This window comes from Nerophis lumbriciformis, linkage group LG32 (assembly GCF_033978685.3).
Source record: "Nerophis lumbriciformis linkage group LG32, RoL_Nlum_v2.1, whole genome shotgun sequence".
Classification (NCBI taxonomy): Eukaryota; Metazoa; Chordata; class Actinopteri; order Syngnathiformes; family Syngnathidae; genus Nerophis; species Nerophis lumbriciformis.
In genome coordinates, this window is record NC_084579.2 from 30,093,033 (window position 1) to 30,121,005 (window position 27,973).

At 41.3% G+C, this 27,973-nt stretch overlaps 2 protein-coding genes across 5 annotated transcripts in view; one reads left to right on the forward strand and one right to left on the reverse strand.

Moving 5' to 3' along the window:
* The window catches only part of pstpip2 (proline-serine-threonine phosphatase interacting protein 2), a 25,035-nt gene extending 23,470 nt beyond the window's left edge, over positions 1-1,565 (forward strand). For 3 of the 4 annotated variants that reach the window (XM_061927421.1, XM_061927419.1, XM_061927422.1), the window contains exons 12-13: positions 120-189; positions 1,173-1,565. In XM_061927421.1, coding sequence (XP_061783405.1) covers positions 120-189; positions 1,173-1,257 — 155 coding nt within the window. In that variant the 3' untranslated portion in view covers positions 1,258-1,565. The remainder of the gene's footprint in view (positions 1-119; positions 190-1,172) is intronic. The other variant, XM_061927420.1, reaches the window with a different exon arrangement.
* Positions 1,566-1,572: 7 nt separating this feature from the next.
* Positions 1,573-27,815, reverse strand: dhx29 (DEAH (Asp-Glu-Ala-His) box polypeptide 29). The gene is made up of 28 exons (XM_061927415.2): positions 27,498-27,815; positions 25,878-25,951; positions 25,689-25,802; positions 24,837-24,966; positions 24,632-24,774; positions 24,403-24,558; positions 23,103-23,229; positions 22,872-23,033; positions 22,627-22,795; positions 22,432-22,552; positions 19,138-19,521; positions 17,643-17,900; positions 17,407-17,550; positions 17,158-17,334; positions 16,955-17,095; positions 16,739-16,883; positions 15,511-15,631; positions 15,349-15,433; positions 13,971-14,059; positions 12,629-12,757; positions 12,431-12,506; positions 11,100-11,324; positions 10,900-11,036; positions 10,731-10,821; positions 5,887-6,183; positions 5,657-5,788; positions 1,923-2,019; positions 1,573-1,823 (listed from the first exon to the last, which is right to left on the reverse strand). Exons 1-28 carry the CDS (start codon positions 27,676-27,678, stop codon positions 1,768-1,770), a joined length of 4,161 nt encoding a protein of 1,386 aa, XP_061783399.1. The 5' UTR covers positions 27,679-27,815; the 3' UTR covers positions 1,573-1,767.
* Between the last annotated feature and the right edge of the window lie 158 nt (positions 27,816-27,973).

Genomic DNA, 27,973 nt, shown 5'->3' on the forward strand with positions numbered 1-27,973 from the left:
AGTTATTAAAATGTAATAAATTCCATTAGCATTTAATTAAAATATATTCTTTATATGTCATAGTACAATGGAATATAATACACAGCATATGATAAGTGTATTTTCTTCCTGTATAACAGCTCCAGTCTTGTATGAGAACTTCTACAGTGGTCAGAGAGTTCCACCTCAGTTACCTCCACCTCTCATCAGGTAAGTGTGGGGGCAGGGCCTTCGCCTACCAACTATTGCACAGGTGTCAAACTCAAGGCCCGAGTGCCAAATCTGGCCCAATGCATCATTTTATATGACCAAAGCCTGGAGAACACAGCACTTTATCTTTACTTACTAAATGTATACATTCTTTCTATTCTGAAGGGGAAAAAATGCATGTATTGCATGAAATTGCATATCTTTTAAACTTGAATATTATCTAAGATTGAAAAAATATTCTATTAGCACATATTTCAAACCTTTTTTTGTGAAAATAAAAATATTTACTGAAACATCTGTTTGGATTTATGATTAAAAAGCAAGTTATCCATGAAAGTGTATACTGTAAAAATGGCAATATACATATTTGGTAGCTCAGGAGCCAGAACTTTACCGTAAAAAAAAACTAGTACAGTTTTTCCATTTACAATAAGACACCGTAAAACAACAACCTTAGAATTTGTGTTAAAAATGGAAGCACAATCACCAGAATTGTACCTTAAAAAAATGTGCTACCGTTTTTTCATTTACAGTAATACACCGTAAAAAACACCATAGATTTTACGGTAAAAAAACCTGTCAGCTCTGTTGCCAGAATTTTACCGTAAAAAACCTGTGGTACCGTTTTTCCTACATACACTAACATGCTGTAAAACCACCATATTTTTACGATAAAATTCTGGCAACTGAGCTGACAGTTTTTTATTGTAAAATCTACAGATTTTTGTTTTACAGTGCACGTGAAAAAATATAATAATCAAATGCATAGGCAATTTTATAATAATATCATGAGGCGAATCCTTATACATGAATATTCACTGTTACATTACTCTGCGGGCAGTCATAACTGCGATGTGGCTCTCAATGAAAAGGAGTTTGACACCCCTGAACAGTTATTAGCGGTTTGTTGGTTAATACACAGGATTTCATTTTGGAACATGTCCCTTCATTTCTGTGTGCATGTAATGCATGAATGTTTGCAGGGCGCGCCCATCCACCCATCAAGGTAACAGAAAGATGTTTTTTCCCCCTTTGTACTTTATCTTGACTTATGCTACTATCAGATAAATGTGTGCTTTGTACTGTAGCAGCAGACGTGCAAGACGAAGGCTACAGTGTTGTTCACTTTTGAAGAAATGGGCTGCGCTGCATTGGGCAATAACACTCTCCTGATCCAATAAGGTATGCTTGGAAGAGTTTAGTGTGGAAGAAGGTCCTCCAAGACCTTTGGGATTTACTAAAGGGGCCGCGTTCGGCACAACAGCTGTGAAATTAGACACATTTCCTTTCATTTTAATAGAACGGTGTCCCAAAAAGTTTGTACATATGGTGTATTTCAATGAATCTTGTTGAAATAAAAAATGCTTTATTCAGGCCACAAATAGCGCTCAAATGTTGAGTTGCCAAGCCACAGCCTCAAAATGCTCTAGGATTGGAGATTATATGTAAAGAAGAGTGGACCTACATTCCCTTCAGGACGGCCCGGAGATGCTGACCAATCCTATTCAACATGATTGAAGGTTTTTAATACCAACAGTTCCTCATGTGCTCCATTAGTCTGCAGATGTGGTCTGGGAGTTAGCAAGATTGCTCTGATTGGATCAAGTTTAAAATCAGTTGGATGGTCCTCTCACCTTGATAGGGTAAAGAGAAATAGAAGGAAATACTGGGTTGAGTCATGCATGGGAGCGAGAAGAGAGGCAATGTTATGTCATATTATTACTGGGTACTACCTTCTAAACTCATGCGAGGGTTTTCAAGCTTCTTCTCCAGCAAAGAGTCTAGCAGCTTCCTCAGGTGTTTGAAGATCACGCCTATCCGCACAGGGGCCTTGAAACCAAATGTGGTCGTAAATAAAGGATTCCCTCAGAAATGACATCACAGGAGTCCCCGTGTAACATGCAAATATAACAGCAGCAAATGGATGTATTATTGTCGGTATAATCAATGCTAGTTTTAATCTTCTTACACCACCGTTTCTGAAGTTTTTGTACATAAAAAAGCAAACCTCTAACAAAAGAGACGCACATTTCTTTCTTTGAGTTCTAATACAATTAACGATACAAAAACATTTGAGCTGAATGTTGACTAATACATAACAGCATATTGTAGCAGTGTATGTGAAAAGTATCTTTAATGGTTCCATTAGAGCCATAAAATATGCAATCTCAACACAACCACAGTGTAAAACTTCATCCCATTTGCAATGTGTTCAGATTTTTTCTTAATAATTCAAATCTGTTCCAGGGTCAAACTGCCGACATAAATTGTACAAGCAAATGCAGAAATAAGTTATGTCTTACTCAAAAATGCGCTAACCCGTAAAGGAGAACGACACTTGTTTTTTGTAGTTTGCCCATCATTAACAACCCTTTGTTAGACAACGGGCTTTGTTCCTTTTTTTATGCATTCTAAATATTGAAAAACTGCTACTAAGAGATGGCTAACAATGCAGGTAATTGAGGCTGAGATCTAGTCCTCCTATAAAGCCCTCTAAAATCCATCCAAATACAGTTTTATAAACATGCTGTAAGTATGTATGTAATGTAGTAACAGGCACACTTAATGATAACATGTAATATTAACAGTATTTTGCTCATTTTAAGCTTTACTGTGACTTCTTCCCTCGGTGCATTTATATCACAAAGCGCATAAAGTAGGTAGCATTTTTATGCAACATGGAGATCACTTTCTGATTTTTGCTGCCACTTATAGCAGACTTTGTGAGAGCCTTGGAGCGTTATCGTGTAGCACTATTGCTAAACGTTTCAAATAAGTACATAATATAAGCGTGACTTACAATGCCCGCTTTCACTGGGATGGCGACAGATGGAATGGTTGTATCTTTCAGCACATGTGCTCTCCTTCAGCTGCTAAATTTAGAATGACCCTCACTTCTCAAATAAAAAACGCTCCTAGCGATGTTGCGATGGTTTTATGCTGTGTTCCATTAGTTTAGAGACAAGCTGAGAACCATACAGTATCAAGTTGGTAGCGTGTGGATTTTCAAAGTTGATCATAGGGCTAGGCGATATATCGATATACGCGATATATCGTAATACGCGATATATCGCGGGTTTGTCTCTGTGCGATATAGAAAATGACTATATCGTGATATCAGAGTATACGTTCTCACGCAGTTGCTTTTAGCTGCTGGCATTACACGACAGGCTCTTCCCACTTTTTCTTGTGTCTCCTTCTCAGACAGCAAGCGCACCTTCTTACACATGTCACATACTGTCACGACATACGTCACATACGTATACGCCCTCGCGCAGCAGAGAGGTAGCAGCATGGCTAAAGTTAGCTGTGGTGCGAGTGGTAATACGAGAGAAAGAAGGTGCGAATCTGGTAACAAATGAAGGAAGAATTAATTCCCAAGAAAAACAGCAGGGGGTCCATCGTCTGGCGGTGGTTTGGCTTCAAGTGGGAATATGTCGAACAGACAACCGTAATTTGTTAAGTGTGGGGCAAAAGCGTTTCTACAAAAAGTAGCATTACTGTTAATATGTAGCATCATTTGAAAAGTCACTCGCTAGAGAATCAAGAGTGCTTACTCCGCATGTCAACATCTCCGTTCGGTGCCACACGCCCACACCATCAAAATGCCGAGGCAAACATTTCCAGATCAACACTGTATGAAAAAAAGAGTCCACGACAAAAGGAGATAATGTCCGCAGGAACCTACCACATAGCGAAGGACGAACACTGTTTGATTTCCTATTATGCAGCTCATTTTTATTTGACACTTATTGAAATATCTTGTGTGACATCATGTTTTTAAACTATATTCTGTACAAAAAGTGCACTTTAATAAGTCGTCTTAGTGACATCATGCACAAAAGTGCACTAATAGCTTGTTTTAAAATGTCTCTGACAATCTTGCACTTTCTGTTTTGAAATGACATGAATAACTGCTAAATAACTCTTTAATAAATACAGTTTTGCTAAATTGACTTAGTTGTGATTTCCCTCTCTGCATGAAAGTTTAAAATGAGCATATATTAATGCAGTATTAACAAAAATGTTTTAATGTAGACACATAGAATCATAATACTGGTGTGATTATATGCATCAAGTGTTCATTCAAGGCTAAGGCAAAATATCGAGATATATATCGTGTATCGCGATATGGCCTAAAAATATCGAGATATTAAAAAAAGGCCATATCGCCCAGCCCTAGTTGATCAACTTCTCGGCTTGCCACAAACTTCTCATGTACGTGTGAGATGCATGATTTATAATGTAGCATTAACCCTTCTAAACTCAAAAGCAATGCAGAAGCTGCTCAAGCTTCTTCTTTTTCTTTATTTTATGGTAGAGTGTCACGTAACCAATGTTTATTAGCAGCTAGAGCTAGCTAGTAGCTGGCTCGCTAGTGGTCGTAGGCGCAGTCTCAGGAAGGTGATGTGTGCAAGAAAAGTACTTCCTAGGTGTTATCTCTTACAATAATAATCTTACTATAGCTTGGTTAATATGCAGGTCACGGTGTGTAAATTGAACAATGTTGGTATTTGTTTTTAAAGCGTTTTATAAGCGGAGTGGATGACATCCAAATACCTGCGTTGTTAGTTGCCTTGTACTAGCATTTTTTTAATACCGTATTTTTCGGATTATAAATCGCTCCGGAGTATACGTCGCACCGGCCGAAAATGCATAATAAAGAAGGAAAAAAACATATACGTCGCACTCGAGTATAAGTCGCATTTTTGGGGGAAATTTATTTGATAAAATCCAACACCAAGAATAGACATTTGAAAGGCAATTTAAAATAAATAAAGAATAGTGAACAACAGGCTGAATAAGTGTACGTTATATGACGTATAAATAACCAACTGAGAACGTGCCTGGTATGTTAACGTAACATATTATGGTAAGAGTCATTCAAATAACTATAACATATAGAACATGCGTTTACCAAACAATCTGTCACTCCTGATCGCTAAATCCGATGAAATCTTCTTCCTCGTTGTCGCTCCTGGTATGCGCCGCTAGCTTCCTTTCTTTCTGCTGCTCTATCGCCGTTTTCTGCTGCATATTTCACAACGTCCAGCTTGTAACCTGCAGTATATGATTTCCTTTTCGGTGCCATTTTTGTTACCGCCAATGTTGAAATGCTCCATTTTAAAAGCTACGGCAGTAGCACAAAACAGTTACTATTGCTAACGTGTGTGACGATTGCTGACATTTGCTTCGTCTCTTCCGTGAATGAGATAAATAATATGATTTGATATTTTACGGTAAAGTGTTAATAATTTCACACATAAGTCGCTCCGGAGTATATGTCGCACCCCCGGCCAATCTATGAAAAAAACTGCGACTTATAACCCGCAAAATACGGTATTTAGAATGCACAGAAAAGGGAAAGAAGTGTGTTCTTGTCTTACATAAGAATCGTGAATGATGGGCAAAACTCTAAAAAAGGGGCAGTTTTTATTAACCTACAGCACTCCCTCATGGCTGTTACCTGGAAATGCATCCATCCGTCCAGCGTAATAAGTCGCTCTCGGTGCTGAACGTCAATGTCTCCTCCAAACAGCAGCATTGGGAATGGAGATATCAAAGTGGTGTCTCGTAGGTAGATCTTGGTGTACTTCACCTTTAACATGATTTACTTTGATTACTTCATGAGAACTTGACCTTTATTTGATTTACTTGATATAAGTACAATAAATGCAGTGTAGAACATGCTCAAACCTTTTCCTGGTAGAGCAGCCATCCGTGCGTCTGCAGGTTGCGGTTGACGGACGAAGGATGGACCTGGGCCTTGCCCTGCGGGGTCTCCGCCGAGCAAGCCACCCGCTCCAAAACGTCCACGGAGGCAGTGCAGAGGATCCGCGCTACGCTGTCGTACAGGCCGGCGGTCAGAACTGAACCCAACACGGAAAGCATCTGCTTAGAGGCGGCGGGGGGCACGGCCCGCGAGGAGACGGGCCCGCGGGATGAGCAGAAGCCTGCTTGCTCCATCATCCTCATCAGGTCGTGCTTCACGTCCTGCGTGAACATAAGAGAGCAGACCTGCTCACTGGACACTTCATTAGGTACAATAGCACAAACAACATTTATTTTAAATTGCCGTTATTTCAATTCAAAATATGTTATATTTTTGTTGCAATTATGAGAAGATTAAAATGAATTTTCCAAAAAAATGTCAGAACAAAATAAGCAGTGAATACATATTCATCAAGAACGTTGTTAAAATATAGCTGTGTTCCGATATAACTTTTTCTACTTCTGATACAATATCGATATTGGAGCTTAGAATGTTTGCAATTACCTATAATAATCTGATACGATATCAGCACGAATCATAGTACATACTTTTATTGTTTTGCAAGCCGATATAATCCGATATTTGTTTTTCTTTTGCTGATATTGGACCGATAATAATATCTGATCGAGAACCCCAAATGAAATATAAATTAAAATAAATATTAATAGTAAACATATTGATAAATTAAAATACATATAAATAAATACATGCTGACTAGAATAGTTATCTCTTCAAACAATTACATGACAATTACTAAGTCAATTATACATGCATTTAAATGATAATTAAACTATTTTTCAAATGTATTTTATAACAATTAATAAAAGAATAGGAAATAAATACACAATGATTTATTATATATAGATTAATTTGTCATTGTAAAATAATAACAACATTCGATTCAAAGCAGTGAAAGGTAAACCAATTAATACAAAAAACAAATACTCAGAAAATAAATTATATTTCAATTATACTTCATATCCGCACTATACCACCTTACCGTGGTAGAGGAGTTTGCGTGTCCCAATGATCCTAGGAGCTATGTTGTCCGGGGGCTTTATGCCCCCTGGTAGGGTCTCCCAAGACAAACTGGTCCTAGGTGAGGGATCAGACAAAGAGCAACTCGAAGACCTCCATGACGAATAAAAATAAAGGACCCAGATTTCCCTCGCCCGGACACGGGTCACCGGGGCCCCCCTCTGGAGCCAGGCCCGGAGGTGGGGCACGATGGCGAGCGCCTGGTGGCCGGGCCTGTCCCCATGGGGCCCGGCCGGGCACAGCCCGAAGAGGCAACGTGGGTCCCCCCTCCAATGGGCTCACCACCCATAGCAGGGGCCATAGAGGTCGGGTGCGATGTGAGCTGGGCGGCAGCCGACGGCAGGGCACTTGGCGGTCCGATCCTCGGCTACAGAAGCTAGCTCTTGGGATGTGGAACGTCACCTCGCTGGGAGGGAAGGAGCCTGAGCTAGTGCGCGAGGTTGAGAAGTTCCGGCTAGATATAGTCGGACTCACTTCGACGCACAGCAAGGGCTCTGGAACCAGTTCTCTCGAGAGGGGCTGGACTCTCTTCCACTCTGGCGTTGCCGGCAATGAGAGGCGACGGGCTGGGGTGGCAATTCTTGTTGCCCCCCGGCTCAGAGCCTGCACGTTGGAGTTCAACCCGGTGGACGAGAGGGTAGCTTCCCTCCGCCTTCGGGTGGGGGGGACGGGTCCTGACTGTGGTTTGCGCTTACGCGCCAAACCGCAGCTCAGAGTACCCACCCTTTTTGGATTCGCTCGAGGGAGTACTTGAGAGTGCTCCCCCGGGTGATTCCCTCGTTCTACTGGGGGACTTCAATGCTCATGTTGGCAGCGACAGTGAAACCTGGAGAGGCGTGATTGGGAAGAATGACCGCCCGGATCTGAACCCGAGTGGTGTTCTGTTATTGGACTTTTGTGCCCGTCACAGATTGTCCATAATGAACACCATGTTCGAACATAAGGGTGTCCATATGTGCACTTGGCACCAGGACACCCTAGGCCGCAGTTCCATGATCGACTTTGTAGTTGTGTCATCGGATTTGCGGCCTCATGTTTTGGACACTCGGGTGAAGAGAGGGGCGGAGCTTTCAACCGATCACCACCTGGTGGTGAGTTGGCTGCGATGGTGGGGGAGGATGCCGGACAGACCTGGCAGGCCCAAATGCATTGTGAGGGTTTGCTGGGAACGTCTGGCAGAGTCTCCTGTCAGAGAGAGTTTCAATTCCCACCTCCGGAAGAACTTTGAACATGTCACGAGGGAGGTGCTGGACATTGAGTCCGAGTGGACCATGTTCCACACCTCTATTGTCGAGGCAGCTGATTGGAGCTGTGGCCGCAAGGTAGTTGGTGCTTGTCGTGGCGGTAATCCTAGAACCCGTTGGTGGACACCGGCGGTGAGGGATGCCGTCAAGCTGAAGAAGGAGTCTTATCGGGTTCTTTTGGCTCATAGGACTCCTGAGGCAGCGGACAGGTACCGACAGGCCAAGCGGTGTGCGGCTTCAGCGGTTGCGGAGGCAAAAACTCGGACATGGGAGGAGTTCGGGGAAGCCATGGAAAACGACTTCCGGACGGCTTCGAAGCGATTCTGGACCACCATCCGCCGCCTCAGGAAGGGGAAGCAGTGCACTATCAACACCGTGTATGGTGAGGATGGTGTTCTGCTGACCTCGACTGCGGATGTTGTGGATCGGTGGAGGGAATACTTCGAAGACCTCCTCAATCCCACCAACACGTCTTCCTATGAGGAAGCAGTGCCTGGGGAATCTGTGGTGGGCTCTTCTATTTCTGGGGCTGAGGTTGCTGAGGTAGTTAAAAAGCTCCTCGGTGGCAAGGCCCCGGGGGTGGATGAGATCCGCCCGGAGTTCCTTAAGGCTCTGGATGCTGTGGGGCTGTCTTGGTTGACAAGACTCTGCAGCATCGCGTGGACATCGGGGGCGGTACCTCTGGATTGGCAGACCGGGGTGGTGGTTCCTCTCTTTAAGAAGGGGAACCGGAGGGTGTGTTCTAACTATCGTGGGATCACACTCCTCAGCCTTCCCGGTAAGGTCTATTCAGGTGTACTGGAGAGGAGGCTACGCAGGATAGTCGAACCTCGGATTCAGGAGGAACAGTGTGGTTTTCGTCCTGGTCGTGGAACTGTGGACCAGCTCTATACTCTCGGCAGGGTCCTTGAGGGTGCATGGGAGTTTGCCCAACCAGTCTACATGTGTTTTGTGGACTTGGAGAAGGCATTCGACCGTGTCCCTCGGGAAGTCCTGTGGGGAGTGCTCAGAGAGTATGGGGTATCGGACTGTCTGATTTTGGCGGTCCGCTCCCTGTATGATCAGTGCCAGAGCTTGGTCCGCATTGCCGGCAGTAAGTCGGACACGTTTCCAGTGAGGGTTGGACTCCGCCAAGGCTGCCCTTTGTCACCCATTCTGTTCATAACTTTTATGGACAGAATTTCTAGGCGCAGTCAAGGCGTTGAGGGGGTCTGGTTTGGTGGCTGCAGGATTAGGTCTCTGCTTTTTGCAGATGATGTGGTCCTGATGGCTTCATCTGGCCAGGATCTTCAGCTCTCGCTGGATCGGTTCGCAGCCGAGTGTGAAGCGACTGGGATGAGAATCAGCACCTCCAAGTCCGAGTCCATGGTTCTCGCCCGGAAAAGGGTGGAATGCCATCTTCGGGTTGGGGAGGAGACCCTGCCCCAAGTGGAGGAGTTCAAGTACCTCGGAGTCTTGTTCACGAGTGAGGGAAGAGTGGATCGTGAGATCGACAGGCGGATCGGTGCGGCATCTTCAGTAATGCGGACGCTGTATCGATCCGTTGTGGTGAAGAAGGAGCTAAGCCGGAAGGCAAAGCTCTCAATTTACCGGTCGATCTACGTTCCCATCCTCACCTATGGTCATGAGCTTTGGGTTATGACCGAAAGGACAAGATCACGGGTACAAGCGGCCGAAATGAGTTTCCTCCGCCGGGTGGCGGGGCTCTCCCTTAGAGATAGGGTGAGAAGCTCTGTCATCCGGGGGGAGCTCAAAGTAAAGCCGCTGCTCCTCCACATCGAGAGGAGCCAGATGAGGTGGTTCGGGCATCTGGTCAGGATGCCACCTGATCGCCTCCCTCGGGAGGTGTTTAGGGCACGTCCGACCGGTAGGAGGCCACGGGGAAGACCCAGGACACGCTGGGAAGACTATCTCTCCCGGCTGGCCTGGGAACGCCTCGGGATCCCCCGGGAGGAGCTGGACGAAGTGGCTGGGGAGAGGGAAGTCTGGGCTTCCCTGCTTAAGCTGCTGCCCCCGCGACCCGACCTCGGATAAGCGGAAGAAGATGGATGGATGGATGGATCCGCACTATACACATGCATTATAACAATTAAATACATAACAAAATATATATTTGAATATCTGTTTAATATTTGTTTCATAAAAAATAAATAACCTAAAAATAATCCCTAATTATTACTACGAATCAGTTACATGTATTTATACAGTTAAGTTAAAATAGAACCATTATAATAATAACATCAGAAAATGGATGAATGACGACTGGATTTAATTTTGTACATAATTAATACACATTTATTTTATAGTTGTTGGTCATTAAAATGCAATATGAAATAAATACATTAGAATGCATGTTTCATGAAATTATATATTTCTTATAGTCACTTTATAAATGTATTTTACATTTAAACTATAAATATTAATATGCATTAACTGTATTGGTGTTCCTAATGAAGTGTATATATGCCGCGGTGTGTGTGTCTTGCCTCTATGGTAGTGAGAGCTGCGCGATTGAGGAAGTGTTTTCGGCAGAAGGACATTTCTGCTTTAAGTCCTTCCTTCTGGGAGTTCTTCCACCTAAAAAAGAATAAACAAAATCATGTTAATCATGATGATAATAATCAAAGGTTTTGTTTGGTGCAAAGAGCTCCATACCCTAAATATGCATTGTACATGGTCATATGATCAGAGTTGGCTAACGCTAGCGCCGCTTTAGCCAAGTTGGCTTCCTCCTTCCTGTTCATGGGCGTGGAGAAGGGAGACTTCTCGGCGATGGCAGCCGCGATGGTCGCCTGCAACACATTGGTCACACATCGCCCGCCAAACACAGTCATATCAAACTAAAGACGACATACGATCGGTTCCAGGCAGCCGAAGATGGCGCCGTAGATGAGCATCTTGCCGATCTTGACGTTGACGGGCAGGTTGGCCAGATGCTGTCCCAGAGGGGTGAGGACGTGACTGGTGGGCTGGCAGGCGCCAATCTTCCTCAGCAGGTTGACGGCGTTGCTGACTGACTGAGGCTGAGGGGCGTCCAGTGCACGACTCAAGAAGTCCTCCGGGGAGCCGTACTCGCATTTCTAAGCACAAGACACAAGTGAGCAACATCTCAACCAAAAACACCAGAAGTTTAAACATGTTTTGCCTTAAAATAAAACAAAACATGAAGGCGAAACTATTTTTTTTAAATATTTGCCAGGAAAAAAATGTTTAGGAGGAAAAAGTGTGTTGATAAACATAGAACAGGAAGTGTTATGGTTACAACACAGAAAAGTGCCGGCTTAATAAAATATTAGCAATACTATTAACTAACTATCACAATGTTTATTAATTTTAGCAATAACAATAAATGCAGTTTTATTTTAATTTGTTCATTATATTGTACTAAACAGTGGTGAACTTATTTGTTCACTTGTCGGACTGTTAAAAATGTAAAGTTTCATGATGATGAAAGTTTGACCCAGGAACGGACCAACTCATTACACCGATGGGTAAAAACAGAGGATCCATTTAATATTAGAACAAATTGTGTTTATATTTTAAGACAACATTAATTTCTTCAGTACATTTCAAGACCAATTTTTAAAAGCTAATGATTATTAAAATGTGTATATAGTCCAATAATTAAACAGCAGTATTTTCATTATCATTACATTAAACCCTAAAATTTCCACCAAGTAGGAATTGTAAATCAAACATAAAACCTTTCTAAATATGTTTTTAACATTTTGAGAGCCCTGTAGACATAAAATAACACCAACAAAGTCACCTTTACACTCATAAAAAGGCAAGACTGGATGCTTCCTGGGACTCAGCCAATCAGAGGCCACGATACTGAACAGCGCACTCTTGATTGTTTTGGTCTCCTTTTGTGGAAATACTGCAGTACTGATATTTTTTGTTCATTTATCCATTTTTACGCTTGAAAATCAGTCAGGCTAAAAATACATGTAATATACTTTCGAAAAACAAACAAAAAATGGGATGTAATGAAGCCACGAATTTTGATTGCAAAAATATTTTTTCTGCAAATTCATAAAAAACTAAGACACTATTATTTCTAACATGTGCATATATTACTATAATGTATTTTGTTTGTGGGCGCAGCTGATATAATCTTGCTAGATGATTACTTCCTGTTTCTTTTTTAGTGACATGTGAACTTTGTTCCTTCCGAGAATATCACCATAATATGAAGACACAGCTCCTCCAGAGGGACCCGTAGTATTTCCGGAATGGAGTAGTCCATGAATGCATCAAACCTGAACAAAAAACATATTCATAGATGCAAACACAAACAATCCGTCCCAGGGTCAAGCTGTGACGAGTAGAAAATATTCTAACAAATGTTACCTGAATGTAATTGTATGTCGTATTTATTGACCTGTATTTTGGGTAGAGTCTGAAGCAGAAGCCGTTGCGGACCCGTCCTGCTCTTCCCTGCCTCTGAAGGGCGCTGGCTTTGGACACAAAGGTTTCCACCAGGGAGCTCATCTGGCTGCTTTCATGGTACCTGAATGCCACATCAAAAATAATAATAAATACAAAATCACAATACAATCGTTATTGGAATTTCTATTTGTAGGAATGGGCAGCTTAGAATGCTCTCTCTGAATGTTTTCAACTCCTGTTTCAAACATGTCAGTGTTTGTCTCTTTTATTCAGACTGAATCAACTGCGCCTGAGCAGGTCGCAACCAAGTACTGCATCCTTCATATTCAAGCACAGTGGAACCTAAATTCACAAATCCCTCTATTTGCAAACTTTTCGATTAACAAACCATCAGATGGAGCAAGTATGAATCCGTGTGTGAACCAGGTCTGTGTGTACCAATGTTTCATTCAGTCATGCCTGTCAGACAAAACGTAAAGCGTGTCATTGTACCGGAGGCGGAGCTCTCTACTCACTTTCTGCACAGGAGACATACTAGTCATGTCTCAGTGCTTCAGTATGTGTGCCTTTTGTGTGATTTTTCCCCTTTTGACAAGTTTGATCCATTCTGCTAACTCAATTTAAATCCCAAAGGCCAACAAACCATCTTGGAAAATGGAGGGAATACCTGTGGAGTTAGGACTATTTGCGAGGAGTACTGTACATTAATGACGCTCGCAAGTAGGAGGCAGGATTGACAGGTAGGCTCTGTACTACAGAACGTTTTAATTGTGAGGTGAACAGACTTTCTTGAAATACGATGCTATAACAGACTTAATTCACAGGGAGCAAAAGACACTGTTATAGACCACTTTCGTTCTCCCCATCTACTCCCTTTTCCTCTGCTCCTTGTGGGTGGATTTAATTTTTTTAAATGTTTATTAATGTCGAAATTTTGTTGTTAAAGTTGAGGAGTTTTGTGATTTTGATCATTTTTGAGGGCACCCTAGTGGCTTCTGTGTGTGTGCGCGTGTTGGCAGAGCAGTGCATACAAGACTGTTCAGCTTGTTGTTTTGGCTTGTTAATAGCGATACAGTTGATTCATCACCTCCTTGCTATGTTTGTTTGATATAAAGTACTGTATAACACTTTATATTGTGTGTAAAGTGTAAAAAATGATATGGACTTTTGTTGAGACTGGAACCCATTATTCATGTTTACATTGTTTCTTATGGTGAGTTTAACTGTGCATCTCTATAAAAACTTTAATTTACGAACTCTGTTCAAGGACCAATTAAGTTCATAAATTGAGATTCCACTGTACTGTACGAATAGTGCATGCGCACGTCTCTTACTTGTTTTCCTTAGTTTTTCCTGTGTCAATGACAAAAACGACATCAGGAATTGTCACGCCCGTCTCAGCGATGTTAGTCGACAACACGATCTAAAAGACAGAAGAAAAAACATGTATACCGGTAAATTAATATAAATTGTCCTTTCAAGTACCAGTAGAGTGGAAAAACAAGTTGCCTCTATATTGAAGCTATTATCATATATATATATATATAGGGATTTATTACACCGAAAGACTGACAAAATAGTATCAATCTCACGGAGATTCCCAAGCCATTTTGAGAGATAATGGGAAAGGCAGTCACGTGATCGCGTGATGTTGATGTAGGAACCGCAGATCCCTTCATCTCCAACAACAATGCAAATCATGCAGACTTTGTGAGAGCCAACAACGATTACTTTGGGAAAAATTATGATCCAGAACCTTATATTGTTGATCCTAAATATAAGGAGGATGAGCTACAAGTTTTAGAAGCTCTGCTAAACAGATCCAGCTTTAGTGAACCACTACGCATCATGTAGCAGTATTGCTAAGTGCTAAACAAGAAATTCAAACGACAAACTTAATAAAACGATACACTGTCTGCTCTTACTTCAATGACGACTGATAGGATGTCCATATATTCCCGTTTATATGAAGGATTAATTGTGATGCACATGAAGGGTTAACGTGGAAAAGTCTCCCTGCAGACATCGTCTTCGGTTGTGTGTTTGTCTCCATCTCTGGGTATAAATTGAATGTCACAGATGAACAACTTCAAGATTTATGACTAAATCCTCCTAATATCCAGATGAGAGACATGATTTATAATCTAAAATACCTCTACGTTAGCCCTTGTAATAACAACATTGCTAATATTTGGTTAATATTCAGGTCACGATATGTATAAAGAGTATTGTTGGCGGGTTTTGTGGGCGAAATAGAGAGCCCCCATTGACTACATTGTTAGCAGACTTTTTATGTATTTATTTATTAACGACTTAGAATGAATAGAAAAAGAAACACCACATGTGTTCATGTCTTATATAAGGATTGTGAATGATAGACAGTGCATTACTCTCTAATTTTTGCATATTTCCAGTATGAATAATCTGATACTATGGTTAGAGTGCAGAAGTGTTACTACATGGACGACACTTTACGGTAATTACCGAAGACGTTCGGAGTGAAATATTCAAAATGGCCGACTGAATTTGCGGCATTTTGTGATGTTTAGATGGTATTTTTACATACTTTGCGGATTGTAAATACACTTGAATATGGTTTAATGGATACACTGAAACACAATTAAGCATATAAAGTCAACTTGTTTTTCCATACTAGTGGTACTTAAAAGTTGATCATGTTTGTGTTACGGTACTATTTGCCAGTGGCAGTACCTTCCTGACGCCAGATGGGGGCACCGTAAAGGCCGCTGCCTGCTCCTTGGATGACAGCGTCGAGTGGAGAGCGACTATTTTGTACCTTTAAGTACAGAGTTACAAGTGATGCATATGTTGCGTTTTGGATATTAGTTTTCTGCATTTGTGTGCTGCCTTCACCTGTTTTTGTCCTTGAACCTCTTGTCTGATGACAGCAGGTCGTAGCTCTGCTGGATGTGAGCCAGACCAGGCAGGAACACCAGGACAGCGCCATCCAGTTGTGCAAATTGTGGAGATTTATCTAGCACAAAACAAAATATTCCACATTCTGCCTTTGCAAAGATAATAATGCTTACTTGCATCAGACTAAGAACTATGGTTAATGTTTTCCAAAGTAGCTAAATAAGATAATATTGTATACAAATACACAACAAAACACTTTGTAAAGCAAAAAAATGTGGCCCATATGAATTTTATCATTAAGACCCATGCATTGTGTAATAGGACATTAAAACAGAAAATATCTAAATATGCAATTGAGAAATCAATTAGAATTGCCACAAATAGATTTGACGATACCCAACAGGCCACGTCATTGGAATGGACAAAATGGACGTGGCCAAACATCCACTACAGAGGTCATCAACAAATGTCCACCCAAGTGTACTTGGCCAAATGTCCACCCCAATTGACATCAAGAAATGTCCTCCCAGTTGGCATGGCCAATACCCACTGCGTTGGACGTGGCTAAATGTTCACTTTAATGGACATCAACAAATGTCCACCCCAGTGGACTTGACGAAACGCCTCCCCAGTGGACATCAACAAATGTCTACCACAGTGGATGTGGCAAAAATGTCCACTACAGAGGTCATCAACAAATGTCCACCACCGTTGACGTGGCCAAATATTCACTTTAATGGACATCAACAAATGTCCACCCCAGTGGACTTGGCCAAACGCCACCCCAGCGGACATCAACAAATGTCCACCTTAATGGTCGTGCACAAAAGTCCACCACAGTGGACGTGGCCAAATGTCTACTACAGTGGACATCAAAGTAAGCCACAATACTGCAAAGTACCGTATTGACTCAGATATAAGACAGCATTTTTCCCCTAGAAAAAAGTCAGGTCAACCATTGGGTAGCGCCAAAAGTCTTCTACTCAAGCGATTTAGATCTTTTCTCCCATTGCACGCACACAAGTGACCAGGAGACACGCGCCGGGGCGGAAAAAAGTGTTTAAAAGGTTGTTAGCAAGTTAGCAAACAGAGGAGTCATGATGCTAATTTAAAGATGATGGTGATCAATAACATTGGAGGACTTCTTACGATCATTAATAAATGTTAGATACAGCTTTCATATTCGATTCTCCTCCACACATTTTATGGCCTTAAATAAGCATACCGAGGTAGTTGATGAGCTCCACCAGCAGGTCCATGTTGATCTTGTTAGGGTTCATGTACTGCAGCACCTGGCGAGTCCTGCTGCTGAAGTGGTCCAGGTCAGGACCCAGGTCCCATCCAGAAGAAGAGTCCCTTATGATCACTTCCTAAAAAGCACAACCCAGGAGATGAATGCTTGTAATCATCAAGAAGAGGAGTTACTGACCATGAACGTTACCTGGTGCTGTGATGTCTTTCCACCTTTTTGGGTGACGACGATGCTTACTTCCTCTTCCTCTTCCAAGATTCTCTGGCAGTATTCCGAGTCCTTCTCCAGGACGTATCCCGTCTCCTCCACTATGTCCTCTAAGTGGAACACCTGGAAACCCAACAAGTTTGAGAATCCTGCACTTAGCTAAGTTTTTATTTTTTTGCACTTACCTCCACTGGGAAGGTTCGCCCCGGAATGCTGACGACGGGGCAGCGGTTGAAGTAGCCGGAGAACTTGTTGCAGTCCACTGTGGCGCTCATCAGGATAAGCCGCAGGTCGGATCTCCTCAAAACGACGTCTTTCAGGATGGTCAGCAGGAAGTCGGACTGGACGCTGCGCTCATGCACCTATTAAGGCGGAGATGTTGGGGATAGATGAAATGGGAGAAGGTCCGGAAAGGTGGTCTGTTTAGAAAGTACCTCATCTACAATGATGTGGGTCAAGGAATTGAGGTGTTTGTCGTGCTGGAGCTTCCGTAAAAGAACTCCGGTGGTGCAGTACAACAAGCGGGTCCATTCCCCCGACTGGTTCTCCATCCTGATCTGGTAGCCGCACAGCGACAACTAACAAGATGAAAAACACTCATTATTTTCTGGAACAAATGTTTTGAAAATGTGTAAGCAAGGACGTTTAGTCCAGAATGTAGGAATTTTACCTTGGACGCCGGTCCGTCCTCGCATCCCAGCTCCTGGCTGACTCTGCAGGCCAAACTCATGGCGGATATTCGCCGGGGCTGCGTCACCACAATGTTGCAGGGCTCCTCTCCGAGCAGCATCTCTTCCAGGAGAAACTGTGGGATCTGCGTGCTCTTCCCGCTGCCGGTCTCACCGGCCACCACCACCACACGGTGGCGCCGCAGGGCCTCCATGACGCGGTGACGATGCTGGAAGACGGGTAGCTGCTCTCGATCTGCCTTTAAAAAAACACATAACTGTATTAGCTAGGGGTGTAACGGTACGTGTATTTGTATTGAACCGTTTCGGTACGGGGGTTTCGGTTCGGTTCGGAGGTGTACCGAACGAGATTCCACACGAACATAAGCTAAAGTCTTAACAAGCTGCTCCGCTTCGTTCTGCCTGTCTCTGTCAGTACTCTGCAGCACGCAGCATTGTCCCACCCACACAACCATCTGATTGGTTACACACTCAGCAGTGCGTATTCAGAGCGGTAACAGCCAATCAGCAGTGCGTATTCAGAGCGCATGTAGTCATTGCTCCAGCGTCATGATGAGCAGGTAGGTGTTTAGCAGGTAAGCATCAGGCAGCGGGCTCTCCCCAAATGATAATAAACACCTCCCAGTCAACTACTAGTAACATCACTATGAACCCGTTGACGTTCTAGAAACATAAACGGCAGCTTCAGCTCGCTCGCAGTCCTGGTTTGAGGTGAAGGCAAATTAGCTTTTAACGTAACGTTAGCTCATTTTGCGGTGTGTGTGTGTGTGTGTTACGGACAGCAAAGCCCTGTCTGTCTGTTATTTCACTTTACCTTTGTCTGTGTTGATTGAGCTGTGTTGAAACAGCGAAAAAGGACATTATGTTAAATGAAGACTTTTTGTCTCTGATATGATAATGTAACTGCATCATAAAGCCTACATGAACTCCATGGTGTTCAGAGATGAATAGTCTCTCCTATTGCTATTGTACTATTTTTTCAGCTATAGTTACATTAATCATTAGTAATAGAGCAGCCTAGTTTTGAATGGCAGGGTCCCTGCTATCACATGTTGATAAAAATATAACATTTACATAATAAAAATCAACTACAGGCTTCCCAAATGTTGTAATAAATTAATCATGATGAGTTCACTTGAAACTGTTCAATGTTGCACTTTTTATATTTAGAAGAAAAGTTTTGTCATTTTATTTAATCTGAGCAACACCTTGAGGCAGTTTAATGTTGATTAACGTGGGCAGAATTATTATAATGTTCCCAATGTTAAAAGGATAAAGCCATTGTTTACAAATTAGGTAAATAAATAACCAAAAAAGTTATATTTTGTTGTTTTCTTACTGTACCGAAAATGAACCGAACCGTGACCTCTAAACCGAGGTACGTACCGTACCGAAATTTTTGTGTACCGTTACACCCCTAGTATTAGCCTATTTAAAAGAAAGTGGATGCTCTTTTTCAGTATAAATGAGTCTTACCTGTAGTTTCTGTGCCAGTGGGGACTTCCTCATCTTCATGAGGAGCTCTCTGGCCGTCTGCAGTGCTTCTTTGTTTTCCTTCCCGACTCCTCTACTCTCCACATCTCCCCCTCCTCCTTTTTCAGCCATGTCAAGACCAGCCAGGTTCTCCCAGGACTCCTCGGGTTCTTCATCCCCACCTCCGGCGAGCAAGACGTGGCCATCAGATCCATTAGAGCTCTGCTCACAGTTCTGCTGCTGCTTGAGGCGGGTCAGGAGTCGGGCGATGAACTGGTCCCGGGGCTTGTTGGCGGCGGTGCGGCTCTCTTCCTGTTGCTGCTGCTCGCCGTCCCTCCACTCCAGCCACACGTCCCGGTAGGTTGGTGGCAGGAGCTGGTGCACTGACTGAGGATGACAGAGGGATTTGATTATTTCATGCTGGCATTAGAATGCTAAATTAGCAGCAAACATTGACCTCTGTTTAAAGGGGAACTGCACTTTTTATTTTTAAATGTTGCCTCTCATTCACAATTTAAGACAAGAACACATATGTTATGTTTGTCTTTTGTGTATGCATTCTAACATCAAAAGCTTCCATCATTGTTTCATATACATGCTGGGAGTATATATGCAAAGTAGTAACAGGCACATTCATAATAACATGTCATTTGTATGTATTTTGCTCATTTTAAGCAAAGGGCGGCATATTAATCTCAGAGACATCAAAACGTTTACTTTTCCAAACAAGCATCATGCAGCAGTATTGCCAAGTGCTGAACAAGATATACAAACTTCAGACATAATAAAATAATCACACACTGTACAAGAGCTGCTCTTACTGGGATGCCGACTAATAAGATGTTCATATATTCCCCTTTAGATGAAGAATGAATCATAATTCTCACAAAGGGTTTAAAAAAATGCCGCAAACAAGCGTCTTTTTGTGTCTTTCTCGCCATCTCTGGGTTTGAGTTGAATGTCAAAGTTGACCAACTTCTTGGTTTATGGCCACAACCTTCCACTATGCTGGTGAGAGGCATGATTTTAATTAGCATTAACTTTTACCAACTCAGGCGATGTAGCAGCTCACCGGCTCAGTATGTCAATATAGCAGCATATGCCAATTTAAAAAATAAGTTTGTTGGAGTAAGCACTTATAATAACGATAATGCTAATACTTGATTAATATTCAGGCCAAAACATGTAAATGGGGTATTATTTATTTATTTGTATTATTATTATTTATTATGTAGAGGGCTGTGTGGACGGAACAATGTACTTCCATCAGCTGCATTGTTAACCACCTCATAATGGCCGTATTCAACGATTTAGAATGCATAAAAAAAGAAAACGTGTTCTCGTCTTACATAGAGATTGTTAATGATTAAAAATTCCCCAAAAAGTGCAGTTCCTCGTTGACTACAAGTTAAATTTCGTAATGGGAATCATTCAGTAAGTATCTGGAAAAAGTTGCTAAAATTGTGTTCAATTAATTTATAGCTGAACTTTGAAATAGAAAAAAAATTGTGTTATTTATACTTTTTGGTTTTAAGAACATTTAATAACTTTACAAATTGTAAAACTACTGAGAGGGACAAGCAGTAGAAAATAGATCGATGGATGGTATTCTCAAGTATTCTAAAAACAATATATCATGAAATATTACAACATTTATTTAAAAACTGTTATTTTCGAGTATTCTAAAAATAATTATTCTAAAATATTACATTATTATTTTTAAATTGGTATTCACGAATATTAAAAAAAGAAGAAGAAGGAAATATTAAATAATATTTTTAAATTGGTGTTCTAAAGTATTTAAAATATATATAAGGAAATATTAAAATATTATTATTATTTTTAAATTGGTATTCTAAAGTGTTCAAAAAATGATATAGCAAAAAAATATTATATTTTTAAATAATAATAAAAACATACCTTAATGTAATAAAAGTAGCCAAACTTTACCTCACTTTAACTACCAGCTAAACTTTGTAATATGATTAATTTGGTAAAACAGTATCTGGAAAAAAATGGTTCATCCATCCATCCATTTTCTACCGCTTGTCCCTTACGGGGTCACGGGGGGTGCTGGGGCCTATCCCAGCTTCACATGGTTAAATCTTATTAAAATCATAGCTAAACTTTGAAATAGAAAATGAATGACATATTATTTTTCTCAAGAAAATTGGTGTTAAAAATAATTAATATGAATTCTAAAAAACATATTGTGAAATAATTAAATAATTTGAAATTAAATTACAAAGAAAACATACCATACTTTACGAAAAGTAGACAAACTTTACCTTACATTAATTACCAGCTGAATTTTGCAAAATTAATAATTTGGTAAGATAGTATCTGGGAAAAAATGGCTACAATCTTATAAAAATTCCATCTAAGCTAAACTTTGATATAGAAAACAATTGGAATGTTTTCTTATTTTTTTCCTTTTCAGAAAATTGCTATTTTAAAGTATTCTAAAAAAATATAGTGAAATATAAAGGTTTTTTTTTACAATTGGTATTCTGAAAAATAATAGTGAACTATAATACAATTATTCTACATTAAATTATAATACAAACATAAGTTACTTTGATAAAAGTAGCTTTACCTCACAATAACTACATTTTGTAATTGTATTGGGTAAAACAATATATACTTCAACAAATACAATGTCATAATACTAAATAAATAATTAGTCAAAACTGATTCAAAGTAAAACATTGGATTCAATTCTCAATAAAATTGTATAAATTAATGAAAAGAACAAAATAAGACAGACCCAGCAGAGCATTTTTTTTCATATTCCATACTTACTTTACTCACTTATTCGATGATTCTGATAAACCTGTTAAACTTTTTTTTATATTCTATTAATTCTACTTTTTTGCTGATTGTAAAGTGTTTTAAAGTTTTGATAAAATCACTTCTAAATAACATGTAACATTATTATCATGAAAACCAATATTTTTCTTTAAATATTTACAACATTAAAGAAATCAATTATTCATGAAAATAAATGTTATTTCAAAAATATGGACATGGATTAAACCATACCTGCCTTTAGTTACAAGCTAACAACATACGGTTTCATCAATTCAATATGGATCTGAACCAGATTCAACTTGGTTTGACCTGTCACACACAAAGCAACTATGACATACATTTTGGGACTACCTAAATACACAGTCAATTAGGGATGTTCACTCATTTATCATCATAGGGATTGGGAACATGATTGGAAGAAAACAGGAAATTACACCCAGACTTGCTGGAGCTAAGCGCCATCTGCTGGTTGCCTGTATGTACTACCTGTCCTTTCACCAGCGTGTAGAGCGCCAACGTGGCTCCCAAATGCTGAGCCTGCATGCTGTCTTCTGTCAGGATGGTGGGACAGACTTCCAGGACATCCTCCAGCCTCTGAACACGCACTCTAAATTGAAAAAAAAAAGATATGCGCGACCATCATGAAAATGTTTGTATGCAGAGATGAAAAGCAGCACTTACTTGCAGCGCCAGTATCTGCCTGCAGCCACCTTGTGGAAAGCCGGCGGGGGGCTTTTGGGGAGGTTTTTTCGCACCCAGTCGATGAGAAACTGTTTGGGGGACTTGCCGGTCCAACTGCGCGCCGTGTAGTCAAAATTACGAATGTCCTTTGGCTCGTTCTTCCTGGCGACTAGAAGGAAAAGTGGAGTCTGATGGTCAGACTAAGATAAAGTCTCCAGAATGTGTCTTTTATCCCCAAAATTAACCTTTCTTTTCTGTTGGGGGTTCTTTTTCAGGCCTCTCAAACAAACCGAAGCCCAGTTCTTCTTTGTCCGTGTTGACAGCAATCGTCTTCTTCTCTTTTTGGGGTGCATCCACCACTTTTATGGCTGGATTGAACACAGGGTGCGATTCTAGTTGCTTCATTTCTGTTGATAGAAAACACATTAATACACTTTGAAATATGTTTCTTTAAAAAGCAGCAAAATCACGACAACCTTGTTGTATGACGCGTATTCTATCTTGTGCTGTCCGTTGACCAGTCTTGTCTCCTTTGGTCTTGGCGGCCATCGCCATTTCTTTAGCGTCGTACAATTGAGCTGTCAGGATCAAATACCTGTCATTCTGTAAAAGAAGATTCTTATTTTATAGTTATACTCACTTGAAATCAGTTCTACAATATGTAAAGTTATTCAAAAAGGTAATTATGGCTTTCGGAACATGATGAGAATACAGTCAGAATATTACAATAATATTGTTTAAAAAAATAATATTTTGAGGAAAAAAATTGTCATTAAAAAAAATACAGACATATTTTACAAAGATCATAATATTAAAAATGTTGACATTTTACTAAAATAGTATAAAATAATCATACGGCAATAAAGTTGCAATACTACAAGAAGGAAGATTTCCGAAAACAAAGTTGTAAAAACATTTCTACAATTATTTTTTTGTACTTCATCAAAGTAAGGTAGTAGTTTAATGACAAAAAAGTTACATTAATAAAAGGGGAAAAAAGAAAACCATTTAAAAGAATAAAGTCGTAATATTATAAGAAAAAAACATGGCTGCAACGGTACTGCACTCTCTCGTACCGGTAGTTGTTTTTCTTTATTTCTTACAATGAACAAATTCAGGTCAAATTTCTTGTGTGTTAAACATACTTGACCAATAAAGCTGATTTTGATTCTTATTCTGGTCAATTTTGCCAGGATTTGTAGAAATGTAATTACAAAAATGTAATGTTAATTACTGGGCAAAAAATATATATTACAAGAAAAATTTAAAGTATTAAATTATGACAAAAAAGTAATGGCAATTACAGGGGAGAAAAAAAATAAAATAATATATATATATTTTTAAAGGAATAAAGTCGTAATATTATAATAAAATTAAACATGAATATGACCAGTATAAAGTAGTAATTTATTGATAGGAAGGTAATGTTAATCATGGTAAAATAGCTGGACTAAACGAGAACAAAGAAGTCATAATATTACAAAATAAAAACAAGGAATTTTTACATTACCGGTATTTAATGACAGAAAATTCCTGTTATTAGATTTTATGAGTATCAATCAAAATATTAAGATACCAACATGGTAATTTAACGAGTAATTAAGGTACCAGGTAAAGAAGTTACAAATAGTAAGAAATAAAATCAAATAAACTACTGTCATTTTAATACAAACAAGTTTTAATTATTTGCACTTTTCTTTTTCTTTTCTTTTCTTCACTCTCTAATTACAACAATGAGAATAACAGTTAATTTGGACGACTCTTAAGTGTGCTTACCGGATCAAATTTTTCATCCAGTTCGGGATTGTGTCGCAACATCTTCCCTCCATCATCCTTCTCCTCCTCCTCCTCCTCCTCCTCTTCCTCACTGCTCTGCTCAGCGTACCTTAAGATCCAATCCTTCATGCGTGCATCGTCATCCTGGACTGCGTCCTGGAAAACAAAACCCATACTGCACGTTTGGACGTGTGACAGAACATGACTGTCTTAACATTCACACTCAAACCTTGGTGGTGTCCCTGGACGGCGCTTTGGGGGTCGCCTGAATTGGGGCTGCCGCGGTCTGCTGCTGGGGCGCAGGCTGGAACCTAGGCCGACTCTTCTGGTTCTCCTCTTGCATCTGCTGGGTGAAACCTTCAGGCAGCTCATCTGAAACAAACGAAACACTGAAGGCACTGAAGTTCGCAAAAGCAAGGCGTGTTTGTCTTTACCGTCAGTAAGGTTAAGGCAGAGCCAATCGAGAGCTGAGTGGAGATCGCCGCCGTAGAGCACGCTGCTCTTCATGGCCTCCTCTATGTGCTCCCTCTTGAAGTTGAACTTCTGCAGAGCCAAGTACAGATCCTGCAGAAAGCAAAGCAGGCTTCGCTACACATCTGAAATTAAAGCCTGGGTCTCTGCCAGTCAGCTAGAGATGCTGTACGTTTGTTCAGCGAATAGGCTAACCAAGCATGATGCTGCAGTTAAAATGTTAGCAATGCAGTTTACCAAGCTAAGCTAACGTTCCGTTGTTGTGTGCAATACAAACCTGTGTGAAGTCGGCCACCATAATCATTGCAAATATTTAAATAACACTGCCATTAGATTGTGCTACATTTGTGGCGTAAAACATTTTCTTTGTGTCGTTACAGTTCCAGTGACATTATGCAGCCCCCCCACCGTGTCAAAACCTGCCTAAACTTGTCCCTTTTGGTTTGTGCTGAAAATGTATTTTGTCTAACGTTAGAGTTTTTAAGGTTATTAACATTTTATTATTCATAACCAGCCCACCTACCTTGTCAAAATCTACTCAAACTTGTCCCAGGCATTTGCGCTACAAATTGTTTTTGTCCAACTATTATAGTTTTGATGTTATTACCTATTATAGTTTTGATGCTATTAAAAAATATAGTTTTGATGTTATTAACTATTATAGTGTTCATGTTATTAACTTCGTATTACACTTAATTACTGTGCATTTAGTAAGGGCTTCATGATGTCAACAGTATGAAACTGGAAGATTAATTTAACGTATGTCATTTTCTACAGTGACTAATAGACTCTGAACATAATTAATTAAACCTCACCAAAAGCTTCTTGTTAGTGAGTCTGCCTGAGACAGGCCCTTTGTCCCCGTTCTCCTGCCGGAAGTCATTGATCAGCTTGATGATCTTCTTCTCCAAGTCAGCTTGGATGGACACCTGAAAAAACAAACAAACAAAAAACTCAGTCGCCATGTGTTAATCAATAAGAGCACGTCTAATTTAATAACTCACTTTCAGGATTGATTTATCTGAGATGCCGCCTGTGTCCACCTGGGCTGTGTTGGCAAGACTGTATGTCTTTGGAGCTGCAAGAAAAAAGTACTACCCAGCTATTTATCCATCCATCCATCTCCTGCCGCTTATCCGAGGTCGGGTCGCGGGGGCAGCAACCTAAGCAGGGAAGCCCAGACTTCCCTCTCCCCAGCCACTTCGTCCAACTCCTACCGGGGATTGCGAGGCGTTCCCAGGCCAGCCGGGAGACATAGTCTTCCCAACGTGTCCTGGGTCTTCCCCGTGGCCTCCTGCCAGTCGGACGTGCCCGAAACACCTCCCTAGAGAAGCGTTCGAGTGGCATCCTGACCGGATGCCCAAACCACCTCATCTGGTTCCTCTCGATGTGGAGGAGCAGCGGCTTTACTTTGAGCTCCTCCCGGATGGCAGAGCTTCTCACCCTATCTCTAAGAGAGAGCCCCGCCACCCTGCGGAGGAGACTCATTTCAGCCGCTTGTACCCGTGAGCTTGTCCTTTCAGTCATAACCCAAAGCTCATGACCATAGGTGAGGATGGGAATGTAGATCGACCGGTAAATTGAGAGCTTTGCCTTCTGGCTCAGCTCCTTCTTCACCACAACATATCGATAAAGTGTCCGCATTACTGAAGACGCCGCACCGATCCGCCTGTCGATCTCACGATCCACTCATTCCTCACTCGTCAACAAGACTCCGAGGTACTCAAACTCCTCCACTTGGGCCAAGATCTCCTCCCCAACCCGAAGTTGGCACCCCACCCTTTTTCGGACCATGGACTTGGACTTGGAGGTGCTGATTGTCATCCCAGTCGCTTCACACTCGGCTGCGAACCGATCCAGTGAGAGCTGAAGATCCTGGCCAGATGAATCCATCAGGACAACATAATCTGCAAAAATCAGAGACCTAATCCTGCAGCCACCAAACCAGATCCCCTCAACGCTCTGACTGTGCCTAGAAATTCCGTCCATAAAAGTTATGAACAAAATTGGTGACAAAGGGCAGCCTTGGCGGAGTCCAACCCTCACTGGAAACGGGTCCAACTTAGGACCGGCAATGCGGACCAAGCTCTGACACTGATCATACAGGGAACGGACCGCCACAATCACAGTCCGATACCCCATACTCTCTGAGCACTCTCCACAGGACTTCCCGGGATACACGGTCGAATGCCTTCTCAAAGTCCACAAAGCACATGGTTGGGCAAACTCCTATGCACCCCCAAGGATGCTGCCGAGAGTATAGAGCTATTTATGTACATTCTAATATTTGATGTAAATGTATAGGCTCCAGCACCCCCCGCGACCCCGAAAGGGACAAGCGGTAGGAAATGGATGGATGGATGTATATTAGAGTTAGGACTGCAGGGCGGTTTCTAATATTTTGACGCTCTCACTGCAAAAATACCACCACAATATTAAAGATACTGGGTGGTACTACTGTAACTAAGTAAGTAGGTATTATAGGTAGTAGGTACTATCAGGTTTTTCAGGTGTGCCTAATGTTGTGACCGATTACTACTGTTGTTTTGATGTATTAGGCAAACACTAAACACATATTTAAGGATAAAACCCTGATATATTGCCAGGTAGATGTTTCATATCACCTTTAGACTTGGTGTCTTTGGCTGCTTTGCTCAGCTTGCCGTTCGTCGCCTGCCTCTTCGCCTCATCTGTCGTGCTGTTCCCGGCTGGAGCAGCACCAACTCGGCCCGCTGCCGCAGCTCCTCCGTAGGCCGTGGGAGGAGCAGCAACCCCCGCCGAAGATTTCTTTTTCTTTCCACCCATTAAGACACCCACAAAAAAACCCCAATGGTTTATGCGCCAGTGAGGAGAAACCGCGTTGGTACTTGCGTCACCTCGTCCTTCTCGTCGTCGAGCTCATTCACGCATTTTAGCCACACGGCCACCGTAGGCTGTGTTGCCAAATGGTGAATGACACATGCTCGCAAATTTTTTTACATTTATCGTTCATACTCGATTTGACACAAACATTACCATGGACTGTGTATGGTATATCTTATAATGCAATGTTTACTTAAAATAAACTAACAGCACTGTTAAAAAGCTACCACTGGTAGAA